At 32.6% G+C, this 13,993-nt stretch overlaps 1 protein-coding gene across 1 annotated transcript; it reads left to right on the top strand.

Annotated features, from left to right (window-relative positions):
* The first annotated feature begins 247 nt into the window (after positions 1-247).
* On the top strand, positions 248-13,782 carry LOC132545362 (uncharacterized). The gene is made up of 5 exons (XM_060209042.1): positions 248-307; positions 835-984; positions 1,187-1,331; positions 13,190-13,378; positions 13,580-13,782. The coding sequence occupies exons 1-5, from the start codon at positions 248-250 to the stop codon at positions 13,780-13,782; spliced, it is 747 nt and encodes a 248-aa protein (XP_060065025.1).
* Positions 13,783-13,993: the final 211 nt, after the last annotated feature.

Here is a 13,993-nt window from a genome sequence, read left to right as displayed (position 1 = left end):
TTAAAACTTAAAACTAATTTTATCAATAATAATTACCTTTACGGCCCATTGGTTCAGATGTTAGGGTATCTTCATATAATGCAATATAAAAGATGTTTGTGACTGATATGATTAACTGTCTGCTTTTCTCTATATGTTTTTCGAAGATCAACATCTTGACATGTAGACATATCTTTATTCAAACACCATTTCAAACAGTCAATAGGATGAGAAAGCAGGCTAAAGCCTATATCAGTCCCAAGACAACATGGTGATCAACACCAAATCAATTAAAAAGGACCCCTCAAAATACAAAGATAAGATCAAAGTAAGTTAAAGTTGATAAACTTAAAGCATTGTTCACACATACGTCAAAAACAAAGTTTAGCCCACTTGAAATAACTACGGAATTCGCGAGTTAAAAGAATGTTAAAGTAAATGCCCTGAAGAAGATTACGGCAAATAAAAGTATGTATTTGTTCATGTCCTTTTTTAAAATACAGTAAAGAACGGTAAATTATGTGTAAGTACGACAAATTTTCAAGTTTGTCGTAGTTAACTGTCGAACATGTTAAAAGATAAATCGCCACTCACGTTTTGAGGAGGTTTTTACAATCTGAAGTAAAACTACGACAGTAAGTTAATGTACATTAAATCACGTTTGCATACCTCTTTCTAAATACGGTAGGCTATGTTATTTTGTGTATCGGTGACAAGGGTTTAAGTGTGGACGTTCTCAAAAGAGAAAAGCCAAGATGATTATCTCAAAATCTTGTGTTGTGTGTTGAATTTATGACGTTCATAAGCGTTTTGAATATGACCACGCTAACATGACTTATTCCTCGAAACATACAGGTGAAGTTCCCTCGAGTGACAACAATTAAATCAATAACAACACAAGGGCTATACAATACCAAACAGCTATGGGTCAAAACCTACAACCTGCTGTACAGCATGGACGCTTTCACGTGGGCTACAGTGACGTCACAAGATGGATCCCCTCTGGTAAAGATTATACGTAAACATAAATTGACTACGTATCGTCAGTTATATAATTGAGAAAGTATTTTCTTTTCTTACCTGATGGATTTGGACACACAACGTATATCTTAAAGCATGCACACAAACAGTTTCAGAGATAAAGTTATGTATTGTTTTATTTAAAAAAAAAAAACCGTTTAACTTGTACCTTTATCTGTTTTAATAGCTATTCGATGGAAATAACACGCCTGTGACAACTGCAGTTTTACCAAACGTTGACGCCCTGGCCATACGTATTAAACCTGTGTCCTGGAATATTTACCCCGTATTGCGATTTGACGTCGGCGGCTGTCATGAACGAACCAGAAATGGTGAGAGGCTACCACTGACCGACTTTTCAATTATTCACTTCGTTCAACCAATTATGAAAAACCAAATAAAGGAATAAACATTCACAATAATGTATTGATGCAGTCGGTCAACAGACTAGGCCCTACCTCGACATGTCGAAATCGTGTTTTGTAGATATGGTATTCGAATCGAGAAAGAAATTTCTTTTATCAAAAATAAAAATTAGTTAAAAAATAAATAAATAAATAACACTTTTGATTTAAATTTCAGTGAACACTTTATGGATTTCAATTAGCTGTCAAGGCTCGAATGACTGCGTATGTTTATAGATAATTTCAGTCCTCGCGACTACTGGCGTCCATTAACTCCACACCAGGAACATTAAAACGTACAAGATCGCGTGTAGTAATTGAAAGTGATGCCTATTATTTTAAAAATGCATCTTCGCTGGAGGAATCGACTCCATATCACAGATATTATTATTCAAGCACTTGTGATCGAAATCATCCTTTTGAACAAGCAGACAGACGGAATGATATTTGTTTTCCGATAACGATGGGTAATTTGAAACAGATAAAATTATTTAACGTACATAATGACTAATGATGTATGTATTATTCATCCAATCCGCCATTAAAACGTACAAGTTCGCGTGTAGTAATTGAAAGTGATGCCTATTATTATAAAAATGCATCTTCGCTGGAGGAATCGACTCCATATCACAGATATTATTATTCAAGCACTTGTGATCGAAATCATCCTTTTGAACAAGCAGACAGACGGAATGATATTTGTTTTCCGATAACGATGGGTAATTTGAAACAGATAAAATGATTTAACGTACATAATGACTAATAATGTATGTATTATTCATCCAATCCGCCATTTTGTTTCACCATTTCCAGTTAATGGCATAACGTCATTGTCCATAGTTTTGTATTTCTTTTTTTTCAAACATTTTATTGACTAAGATGAGACATACATAAGATTACAAATGTGTCCTCACACAGGAGGGCTCTCATACTTTCACACATCATTCAGACTTCTCATATTCCAGACTATAAAATACATGTACACACACCTACACACATACTGTTAGTCTTAAATGTTCATACTAACATTCCTTACATTCAACATTACGACTGCTAACAATAAGCTAAATTTAAACATAACTGTACACCTCTCACCATTCTCAATGTTACCACATGTACACAATTCACATTTACAGGATTCCCCCACCCCTCCCCCAAGAAAAAAGAGTGACATTGTGTGCAAAAGGGTACCCCGGGGCATTGTCAGAGGGCCTAACCCAACTGAAACATCACTCTTGATATGTGTTTTGTTACTAATGATCTTACAATATAAAAAGGGGAATATATATAAGCAACGTTAAGTATTTTTATATGTCCAACGCATTTTCAAAACATCTCCATTTTTGTTGAAATTCCGCTAATCTATTATTCTTTATACTAACCCACTTTTCAGTTTTCATTGTCATTTGGAATAAAATTTTACAAATTTCAAAGTTAGGTATGGACTCTTTAACTCGACAAGAGTAAATGTGCCGTTTTAACAATAGTATTAAATTATTCAAACAGAGTCCGAATTCAGGTTTTCCAAACAAAATATCTACTTCTCTTAACGATGTATATATATGTAAATTATTGTACTGTACATACCAGGCAGTAAATTCCTCAATTAGTCGGATTGTGAAATAACACTGGGTGAAGATGTGTTCCACTGTTTCTGGTTCTCTTTCACAGAAAGTACAAAGTTCATTGGATGCTATTTTCATTTTGAATAAGATATAGTTTGTAGGAAGTATTCTGTGACAAATTTTATATTGAAATGCTTGAAGTTTGGTCTCTTTTGTACATTTAAAACAACTAGTGTATACATCACCCCAACTAATATTTTCGTTAAAATTCATTTTTGTTGCCCATTTTACTTGACATCTTAATGGCTTAATAACTATATTTTCAATGAACATTTTATACACACACTCCTAATTGAAGAAATGATGTCCTTTCCTTTAATAGGAGTGATAGTGTTAGCATTTTCTACTTCTTGTCTTAATTCTAACTTCCACTTTCTTTCCAACTTATTAACTAAAGACAAATGCTCAATAAAATCAAACGATGGTACATCAGAGAATTCAACGTAGTTTTTAAGTACCCCATTTTCATAAAGATCACTAATGCTTTTCAGCCCATGCTGACTCCAGAGAACAGCCTTTTTTATTTTCTTGTATGGAACTAAATTGATCAAACTCTTGCCCAAATATTCCTGAATAGTTGTTGCTTCAAATTGAATTTCAGATAATGCAAAACATACATCCTGCCAAAATTGACTTTTTACATTTTTTCCAATTTCTCTCAGTTTTACTCTGTCAAGATCAAATAAGATATCAATATCAACAGGAAAGATTTCATCAAGTAGTGATTTCCATGATGCATTGAATTCTCCATAAACTCTTTTTATCCATTTAACCTTTAAATATTTAATAAAAGAAACCAAATGTGTCATATTCAGTCCTCCATCTGCTAAGCTAGCAATTAATATATCTCGTTTGATCTTTTCACTTTTATAATTCCATACAAAATTGTAAATACTCTGAGTTTATTCATGAACAGGCTAGAAGGGTTTGGTAAACAGGTGAATAAGTGTACAAATTTTGGTATAATAAGAGTCTTTGCAATAGTTATTCGACCTATTAAGGTGAGATCACGACATGACCAGAGTCTGAAAATTTTATTTATTTGGTGCAATTTACTATCAAAATTTATCTTTTCCATATCCTGAATATTAAGAGAAAAAGTTACACCAAGTAACTTAAATTTGTCTGTTGACCATTTCAAATTCAATTCTGGGCATATTCTGTCTTCTGAAAATTTCTTACTCCCAATCCAATATAAGCTTGACTTTTGTAAATTAACCTTTAACCCTGATAAAATAGCAAAATCTTCTAAAATGTGTACAGCAGTAGAAAGAGAATGGCTGGATCCATCTAAGAGAAGATAAGCATCATCTGCGTATTGCCCAAGTAAAAAATCTTTCCCAGATATTACCAAACCTTTGATACCATTGTCTGATTTCAATGATAGTGCTAATAGTTCAACAACAATAATAAAAAATATACGGTGATAATGGGTCCCCTTGGCGGCAGCCACGTTCGAGACTGAAGAAAGGCGATATATGACCGTTATTAATAATACAACTTTTTGAATCATTATACAAAGTCTTGAACCATTTACGTAAAGATAAACCAAAGTTAAAAGATTCCAAAGCTTTATCAATAAAATTCCATTCTACAGAATCGAAAGCTTTCTCAAAGTCCAAAAGATACAATAACCCAGGCTGATTTTTTTCATCTAGAAATTGCATTACATCATACAATAGCCTAGTGTTATCTCCAATAAATCTACCTTTAATAAAACCAGTTTGAGATTCACTAATAATATTCGGAAGTACTTGTTTGATTCTATTTGCTATTGCTGCAGACGCTATTTTGTAATCAATCTTCAAGAGTGATATTGGTCTAAATTTTTTCAAATATCGTCTATCTTTTTCTGTCTTTGGAATACATGTGATAACTCCTTGACTCTGAAATTCCGAAAGGTGACCAGTACTGTATGCATAATTAATTGACCTGCATAAAAATATTCATATATCTTTCCAGAAAAATTTATAAAATTCTGCACCAAAACCATCTGAACCTGGACTCTTGTCATTTTTCATATTTTTTAAAGCTTTTGACAATTCATCTATAGTTATAATTCCTTCACAGCTATCCCTATCAGTTTGATTTAATTTAATTTGATGTCTTAAAAAATAAGAATTATCAACATGAGTATTGTCTCCTTGTCTAGAACTATAAAGGTTTTTGAAAAAATCAACTTCAGCCTGAATTATCTCCCTTGGACTGTCAAGAATTCTACCGTCATCTGCAATAAGCTCTACTATAGATTTATTTACAAAGTTTCTTTTTTCTAAATCACAAAAATATTTTGTTGCCTTTTCTCCATTTTCATACCAATTTGCTTTGGATCTAATTATTAATCCTTCTATCTTTGTTTTCCTAATATTTTCCAACTGTTGTTTTTTATTTTCGTATTGTAAACATAGTTCTCTGTTGGGCGACTCTTTGATTTGATTTTCTAATACAGATATTTCAGTTTCTAGACTGTTTTCTTCCCTCATAGTATTTTTGGCTTTAGATACTTAGTATGAGATAGTGATAGACCTTATTTTCAAAAAATAATTGGTCATTAATTCTTAACTCTAATGTTTCTTTATTCCCCGAACTATAGTATTCTTCAATGGTTTCCTCGATGCAATCTCTTACTTGTTGTATGTAAGTTAAATCCTTCAATAATGATGTATTGTGTTTCCAAAACCCTTTACCCTTTTCAGAATTTTTGAAATTTATTTCTAAAATAATACATGAATGATCAGTTCTATAACCTGGTATAATTTTGCAATCTTTGGTTCTTGAATAGATATCATTAGAAATAAGAAAGTAATCTAATCTACTTTGTCGAACTGGATTTCTTTGCCTCCATGTAAAAGATTTTAATTCGGGATAAAACTGCCGCCAAGGATCAATCAAATCATATTTGTCCATTATATCTCTAATTACTTCTTGTGCTTTTGGATTATTTATGTTTAATATGTTATATGCATCCATATTCTTGTCCTGAACAGAGTTCCAATCCCCACATAATAGCACTTATGAATTATTGAAAACTAGCAAAGTGTTAAAAAATGTATTTAAAAAAGTAGAAGAATCGTGATTAGGACCATAGACACAACCTATTGTTAATCTATTTTGGTTTATTGATATATCTGAAAGGATGAAACGACCCACTCTGTCTACTCTGCTACCATGAATAGAAAATTCAAACGTATTTCGAAACAAAATTGCTACCCCAGCTGATCGTGAATTGAAGTTACTGAATATACATTTATACCCCCACTCCCTTTCCCATAACGCTTCTACTTCACCTGTACAATGCGTTTCTTGTAAACAAATAATATCTGCTTTTTTTCGTTTAAACCAGTGGAACACGTCTCTCCTTTTAGTGGTATCGGAATATAAACCCCTTACATTCATAGAAAGACATTTTATACTACCCATAGCAACAATGCTGACCCAGAGGGCAGCCCCCTAACCCTACCCTGATGACCCTGCACACACCAAACTTGTCTCCTCCCCCCAAAACAACACATATCCCCTTACACCACCTAGTTAAAAAGTTAACAACCATAGCTAAGCACATGTGTAGGCCACTCTCAAGCTCTGCACTATACAAAATTGTAACATATGTATAGTTTATTTACTTACAGAGATCACTCATACTCAAACTTCTACTTGCTCAATATCAGAGATACTTATAATTCTGAACTATGATATTAATCTATAAGCTAACAGATATATGCACAAACAGTTAATAGATTAAAAAGATTACTTCAAAGTTTTCAGAAATTTGGACACAAAAATGCTTACCTTAAAATATGGTGTTTCTTAAATCCCACACATAATCACTCACAATAATTTGGAATTGCACACATATTTGAAATACACAATTATGAAATTAGAAACAAAATGCACTTGTGTCTATCTGCCTCTGAAAACATCATTCACACTTTGGAACAAGTCCACTGGCTTCCTGACGCCATCACAGACTGCGAAAACACGTCCACTGAAATAGTTTTGTATTTCGATCAATGTCTGACTGGCGTACCCGATGGAGAACATTTTATGGTATATAACAATAACGACATACACGTAAAAAACATTACAAAAAACAATTCATATGATAACAGACGGGTTATAAAATTTATGATGAAATAGGCAATTGGAACATATACTTGATAATTTATTTTCACCATTATTTTTTATTAGATGAGTAAGCTTTTCTTTACTTTTAAGTTTTACAATCATTAATGTTCTGTTGCAAATCAATTCCAAATAAAACAAAGCAGTATTATTCTGAATAACGAATCATGATTTACTTCAAATGAAAAATCAAATGATCCGGCGTCCTTTTTATTCCTGTTCCGTAAGATGTGTTTAAGTGTCACACATTGCAGTGAATATCTTAGTTGTTGAGCGAGTTAAAACAACATCGGAGCCAGCGTGTATATTATGTGTATATTCCATGGGAAATATTTTTTTATTTTTCAAGAGTTTTTAATGTACATAACAATTACATCAACAAAACATCATCAAACATACAACATACAATATGCTCACTCACACATCACCATAATCTTGATTAAGTTGTATCATCATCATCATCATCATCATCATCATCATCATCATCATCATCATCATCATCATCACCACCATCATCGCCTGGCATTTTCATCAACACCCTTACTAACATCACAACACTACCCTTACACACCCACTCCTACACATACATCAATACTACACATAAAGATAAAGAGGAGAGAAAAGAGAGAGAGAGAGAGAGGGGGGGGGGGAGAGAGAGAGAGGTGATCTGGGTTAGTAAAAATTGCAATAATCAGCGAAACAATAGGGACTCGAGTATAAAGAAAAATACCTGGTAAATAAATAAATAAATAAATACTATAAGGGTAAGCAAGGGGCCTGCTATACTGTAAAGACAGAGAATACTAAAATACGGTAAAACATACATGACAGTAAATGTATTTAAAGTTAAGAATTGGCCAATTCCAATAATTTTCTCCATTTTCTCCATTCCTCATTAAAACTTAACTGTGCCTGTTCACCTTTACTATTGGCAATATATTTCTGAAAGGTATAAAATTCCCTGACTGAATAAATAAGACTATATACACTTAAGGCTTTGTGTTGACATCTTGCCTTATATATGTAATATTTAATGATAATTAAGATTTCATTGTCAAGTTTGCTACTGATTAACTGATTTTTATTAGCAATGAAACCAAACAGAAAACTTATTTTATTGAAGGAAAATGGAATAAAAAGAGCCTCCAGCAAAACTTCTACACTTTCTAAAAATTTTTGAACTTCTGGACATTCCCACATAATATGAATAATTGTCTCCTTTTCTAAGTTACAGAATGTACAGTGTGGGTTATTCAGTAGTCGAATTTTAAACATGTATAAATTTGTTGTTAAGATGTGTTGAACCACTCTGTACTGAAACCATTGAAGTTTTGTATTTTTTGTTGCACGAAAACAATTTTTATAAATATCCCTCCAATTTAGAACATCAAATTCTAATATTTCTTCCCATCTTTTCCTCCCAGTAGAAATTATATCGTTTTTTACTAAAAGATTATATATATCTTTTGACCCATTTCCTTTTTTTACAAAACACTCAATACTACTTGGAATGGTTGGAAAAACTTGAGAGGTACATGTTCTTACAAAGTCAGATCTAGCTAAATATGACTTAACCACAGAGACTACACCATGGTATTCAAGGAAATTTGAATTTACATTATAAATTTGCTTAAAATCTTGAAAAGTGTAGAAAGTGCCAGTAGAAAAATCTTTGAATAAATCATTAACTATCATCACTCCCTTATCATACCATGTCTTGTAGAATATACTTGTCTTCCCTATCAACAAATCTTTATTATACCATAAAGGAGTTTTCCAAATATTTTTCTTAACATATTCTACCCCCACCCTTTCACTGAACCTCAACAGGGCTTTGAAAACATCACTCCAGAAATTATTTCTACAGATATTACAACATTTCTGAATGTAATCACTTCCACAGGAAGATAGCATATGTAGGTCAATATATGTTTGAAGAATTGCTTGCCATTTAGCAGATTTCTGGTGTAATCTTCTAATCCAGCCTAATTTCAGACTATCTATAAACAACTTTATATCTACCATTTTAAGTCCACCGTTATCAAAATTCTGGGTAACAATATCTCTCTTTACCTTGTCAGTTTTACTGTTCCATAAAAAGCTAAAAAGGATGGAATTGAGCTTATTCAAGAACTGGTTGTCTGGGTTTGGCAAAGACATAAATAAATGGTTAAACTGTGATATCATTAAAGATTTAATAAGATGAATTTTCCCAATTGGAGTCAGTGATCTCCTATTCCACATCTTAATGATAGATTTCAATTTAATTAATTTTTTATCATAGTTTAATTTTGGAATTTCATGAAGATTGACACTGAATTCAATTCCAAGAAGCGTGAATTTGACCTTTCCCCACTGTAATTTCAAGTCAGGTAACAAAGTATCTTCACTATATTTTTTACTTCCTATCCAGATCACTTGTGTTTTGTCAATATTTAGATTCAAACCAGAGAATTTTGCGAAAGCATTCAATTCTAAAATAGATTCTTTTAATGATATTTCAGAGCCATCTAATATAAGAGAGGTGTCGTCTGCATATTGTGAGATAAGAATTGGAATATTACTGATGTTTATACCCTTAATGTTTTTGTTATGTTTTAGTTTAATGGCCAAAATTTCAACACAGAGAATAAAGATATATGGCGCGATTGGATCACCTTGTCGACAGCCCCTTCTTATATTGATGGATGAAGATACATTACCACCTTGATTAACAAAAGCACTGACATTAGTATGAAAAACTTTTATCCATTTACGAATATCTGGACCAAAATTAAAGAATTTGAAAACCTTGTCAATAAATTTCCATGAAACGGAATCAAATGCTTTCTCAAAATCTATCATTAACAGCATTCCGGGAATATTTTTTTCCTCTACATGTTGCATAATGTCATATATTAATCTTGTGTTCTCCCCAATATAACGACCTGAGATAAAACCTGACTGATCCTCACTAATTAATGTGTCTAAAACTTTCTTAATTCTTCTAGCTATGGTTCCTGATGCAATTTTATATACTATATTCAACAATGTAATTGGTCGCCAATTCTTAAGAAATTGTCTAGACTTATCTCCCTTTGGAATACATACTATAACCCCCTGCCTTTGTGTTACCGATAACCTCCCTTTTTCATAACCCAAATTAATAGACCTTAAAATGAACCCCCCAAGATATTTCCAAAAACATTTAAAAAACTCGACAGTAAAACCATCCGTACCTGGGCTTTTATTATTTTTCATACACTTCAAAGTAATTGTTGCTTCCTCCAAAGTAATTTGCCCTTCTAAACTTTCTGAAACAGCGTTGTCTAATTTCAAAACATTACAACTATTTAAGAGATCATTTAAATTGACATCTTCTACACTTCTATTATCATCATATAATTTTTTGTAAAATGACCGTACTTCTTCAAGAATTTCATCTTGTCCAGTTAATGTGCCCTTATCCTCTGTTTCTAACTTGGGTATAATTTTGGAGGTAAAATTTCTGTTTTCTAGATTGAAAAAATATTTTGTTGGTTTTTCTCCTTCCTCTTGCCATCTCGCTCTAGATCTAACAATGCTACCTTTAATCCTATCTAATCTTATTTTTTCTAATTCCTTGTTCAAATGCTCTAATTTCTCTGTATCTACATGGTCTTGATCTTCAATGTTTTGTATTTCATTTCTTATACTTTTTTCAGCCATATTTTGTTGTTTTTTTCTGTGAGATGAATATGAAATTGTTTTGCCCCTGATTTCCATCAATAAAGTTTCTAGAAAAAGCTGGTCATCAATCATGAACTGTAAGTCTGTATCTGGGATATTCTCTATATTATTATGATTATAAATAGGAAGACAATATTGTGTTTTTATTTCCAAGATGGTCTGTTTTATTAGTTTTAAATAATCTTCATCATACAATAAAGAAGAATTGAATTTCCAAAATCCTCTACCACGTTTAAATTCATTAAATTTTAGATTAAGAAATGGAAAAGAGTGGTCTGATCTGTAACTCGGCTCAATGCAAGACTTATTTACACTAGATAATAAGTTTTCAGAGATAAGAAAAAAATCTAACCTTGATTGCTTCAGAGGATTTTTTTTCCTCCATGTGTATCTTTTACTATCTGGATTTACTTCCCTATAAATATCTACTAAAGAATAATTTTCAATGATTTCTAAAACCTTTTCTCTGGCCTTTGAATTATTAATATTTTTATAACTACTATCATAATCAAGATCCGGATTAAGAACTAAATTAAAATCACCACAAACAATATATTTGTCATTCCCAAATTCATCTAATGTATTAATTAAAGTATCATAAAAAAGTGGCGAGTCAGTGTTTGGACCATACAGTGTAATAAGTGTAATATCTGACCCCTCCATAACAATATCTAATGCTAAAAAATTTCCCGATTGGTCCTTCTTTTCCCTCTTAACCTTATATTCAAAATTGTTATTAAATAAAATAGCTACCCCTCTTGAACTGGACCTGAAGGAGCTAAAAAAACATTCAAAACCCCACTGACTTCTAACAAAAGTTTGATTTTCTTCTGAGAAGTGCGTGTCTTGCAGACAGTAGATTGAATATTTTTTTGATTTCAAGTATGAAAAAACATCTTTTCTTTTATTGTTATCCCCGAGACCCTGACAATTTACCGAAAGTAACGATATACCGTCCATTACCTTACTATATACTGCTGAGAAGTGCGAATGTAATAACCAATTTAAGCCAACATAATGCAAGTTCTAACCCAGACATTGAGTGAAGAAAGAAAGAAAGAGAGGGAGAGAGATAAATTTTGATAAGAAAAAGATGTAAAAACATATTAATATGGTCAAACAATCATACCAACTGTAACCAAGCGCCCCTTTTCTTAGATATAAGGAATAGCTGCAGCACGTGTACCATGCGCCGGAATACATTTACACCGGAAGTAGTATACTACTTTTAAAACCAGATATGGAAAGATAATTCCGGATATCTGGATACAAACAGTAAAGGTCTCTCAGGACACCGAATCGTTAAAGATCATTTTTGATTCTACACAATATTGTAGAGAACTAAAAATAAATGCTCATCACAATGAACAATTACATAAATATTGGAAGATAATGCCATAGATAGGATATCATTGTTACTTACCAGAGCATAAGCACGAACTTGTCCACTGCATACCTTCCATATAGAAAAGAACTCACAGACACATTTAAAATAAATAGCTAAACACACAAACACTTAGTATATATAATGTGCTAGTCTGATCGGTAAACCAGAGAAAGACCCTCTCTGGCGGTACTAGCGTACCTAAAAGTCACTTACCGATCATAACCTAACGGTCATATTTCCCGACTTTGAAGTTGTCATCATCTGCCAAGAACTCGTCCGTAAGCTCAGTATCGTTCCACAGTCTGCGCTTCTTATCATTATTCAAAATAACAAATAACTTTCCGTCCATGCTGTACGAATGCTTAACACTTTTAAGTTTATAAGCCTCTTTCAGTGTGTCCTGGTTCCGCTGAGTTAAGTCCTCAAACACTATCAGCTTCTTTCCCTTGAGGTTTCTTCTGTTGCTCAGAATCTCTGTCTTCTTCCTTCTATGTGTAAATTTACATATGATCGTCCGTGGTCTGCCCCTATTAAACCGTCCTAACCTATGGGCAATATCAATATCAGCGATTTTGGTAAAATACAATCACTTTATATATAGCTTAATAAAAAAATTATATTTTCTGTTAAATTGAACTTTTACTCAATTTATAATATTCAACGCATTCTACTATGATATCAAAAACAAAACTAAATTAAACTCATATCTTTCGTACGAATGGGTTTCCAGGGCGTTTGTTGTCTTCTTTAAACATTGTCAGTTCAATAGGGATCTACAAAATACATGGTCTAAAATAATCACACGTTTGAGGTGCAAGGAAGAATTGGATTCTTTGTTTAATAAAAACAACACCAGTAAATAAATTGGGAATCGTGGTGTTTTCGTTTGCTGACTTTTTTACTATAGTGAGATAAATAACTTTACTTATATTAATAATGTACAGATATCCTGGATTACTATGGCTACAAGGAAAGTCTGGGAGGGGCTTTCTTGTACAACGTTATCGAGGTTAGAAAGGACAAGGTCAATGCATCAGTTACATGTACAGAACATCTGACACGCTTGTTCAGGATCGACACAAAATCCAGAATGGCCAATCTCCATGACGTCATCAGTAGATCCGACATCTTCAGTAAATACTATTTATTTTCCTGAATCGATATCAGTCAAAGTAATACCTTTATTATAATTCATATAAGACGTCATTTATCTGAACTGTTCATTGGGGAAATACCACACTATTCTGGAAAGTCTTAAAATATATATATTTTATTCATTTTTTATACCATGATTGCAAACATCATTCTGTTTTTAATCTATAATAATGCTTCAGAAAACATCTACAAGTTCTACGTGTCAGGAGGTTATACGTCTCTAGGCAGATGGATGCATGACGGCGAAGATGACGAAATTAACATCGCCCTCTGGTCCCCCGACAACCCGAATGCCACTCATGGACACTGTGTTTTACTAACACAGACAGGCTTAACCAGTGTGGATTGTGCAGAGAAACACTATTCAATTTGTGGGCATTGATTTTGAAAACTAGTCAAATACATACATGTTCCCTACAGTTCGATATTGTATCTAATAATCCAATAAGGAAACACATAAAATTGTACTTGTCATCTACGGAAGACCGAAATGTCTGCAACAAAAACATAAAATAATTAACTAATTTACTGACTTTCGGAAACATTATGGAAAATTTAAAACTTGTGTTAGCGTTTGCTAGATGTCGATTACA

The sequence above is a fragment of the Ylistrum balloti genome, unplaced genomic scaffold, assembly GCF_031769215.1.
Source record: "Ylistrum balloti isolate Yb309-2 unplaced genomic scaffold, AGI_CSIRO_Ybal_v1 Utg369844, whole genome shotgun sequence".
NCBI lineage: Eukaryota > Metazoa > Mollusca > Bivalvia > Pectinida > Pectinidae > Ylistrum > Ylistrum balloti.
This window is presented reverse-complemented; position numbering and strand designations above follow the sequence as displayed.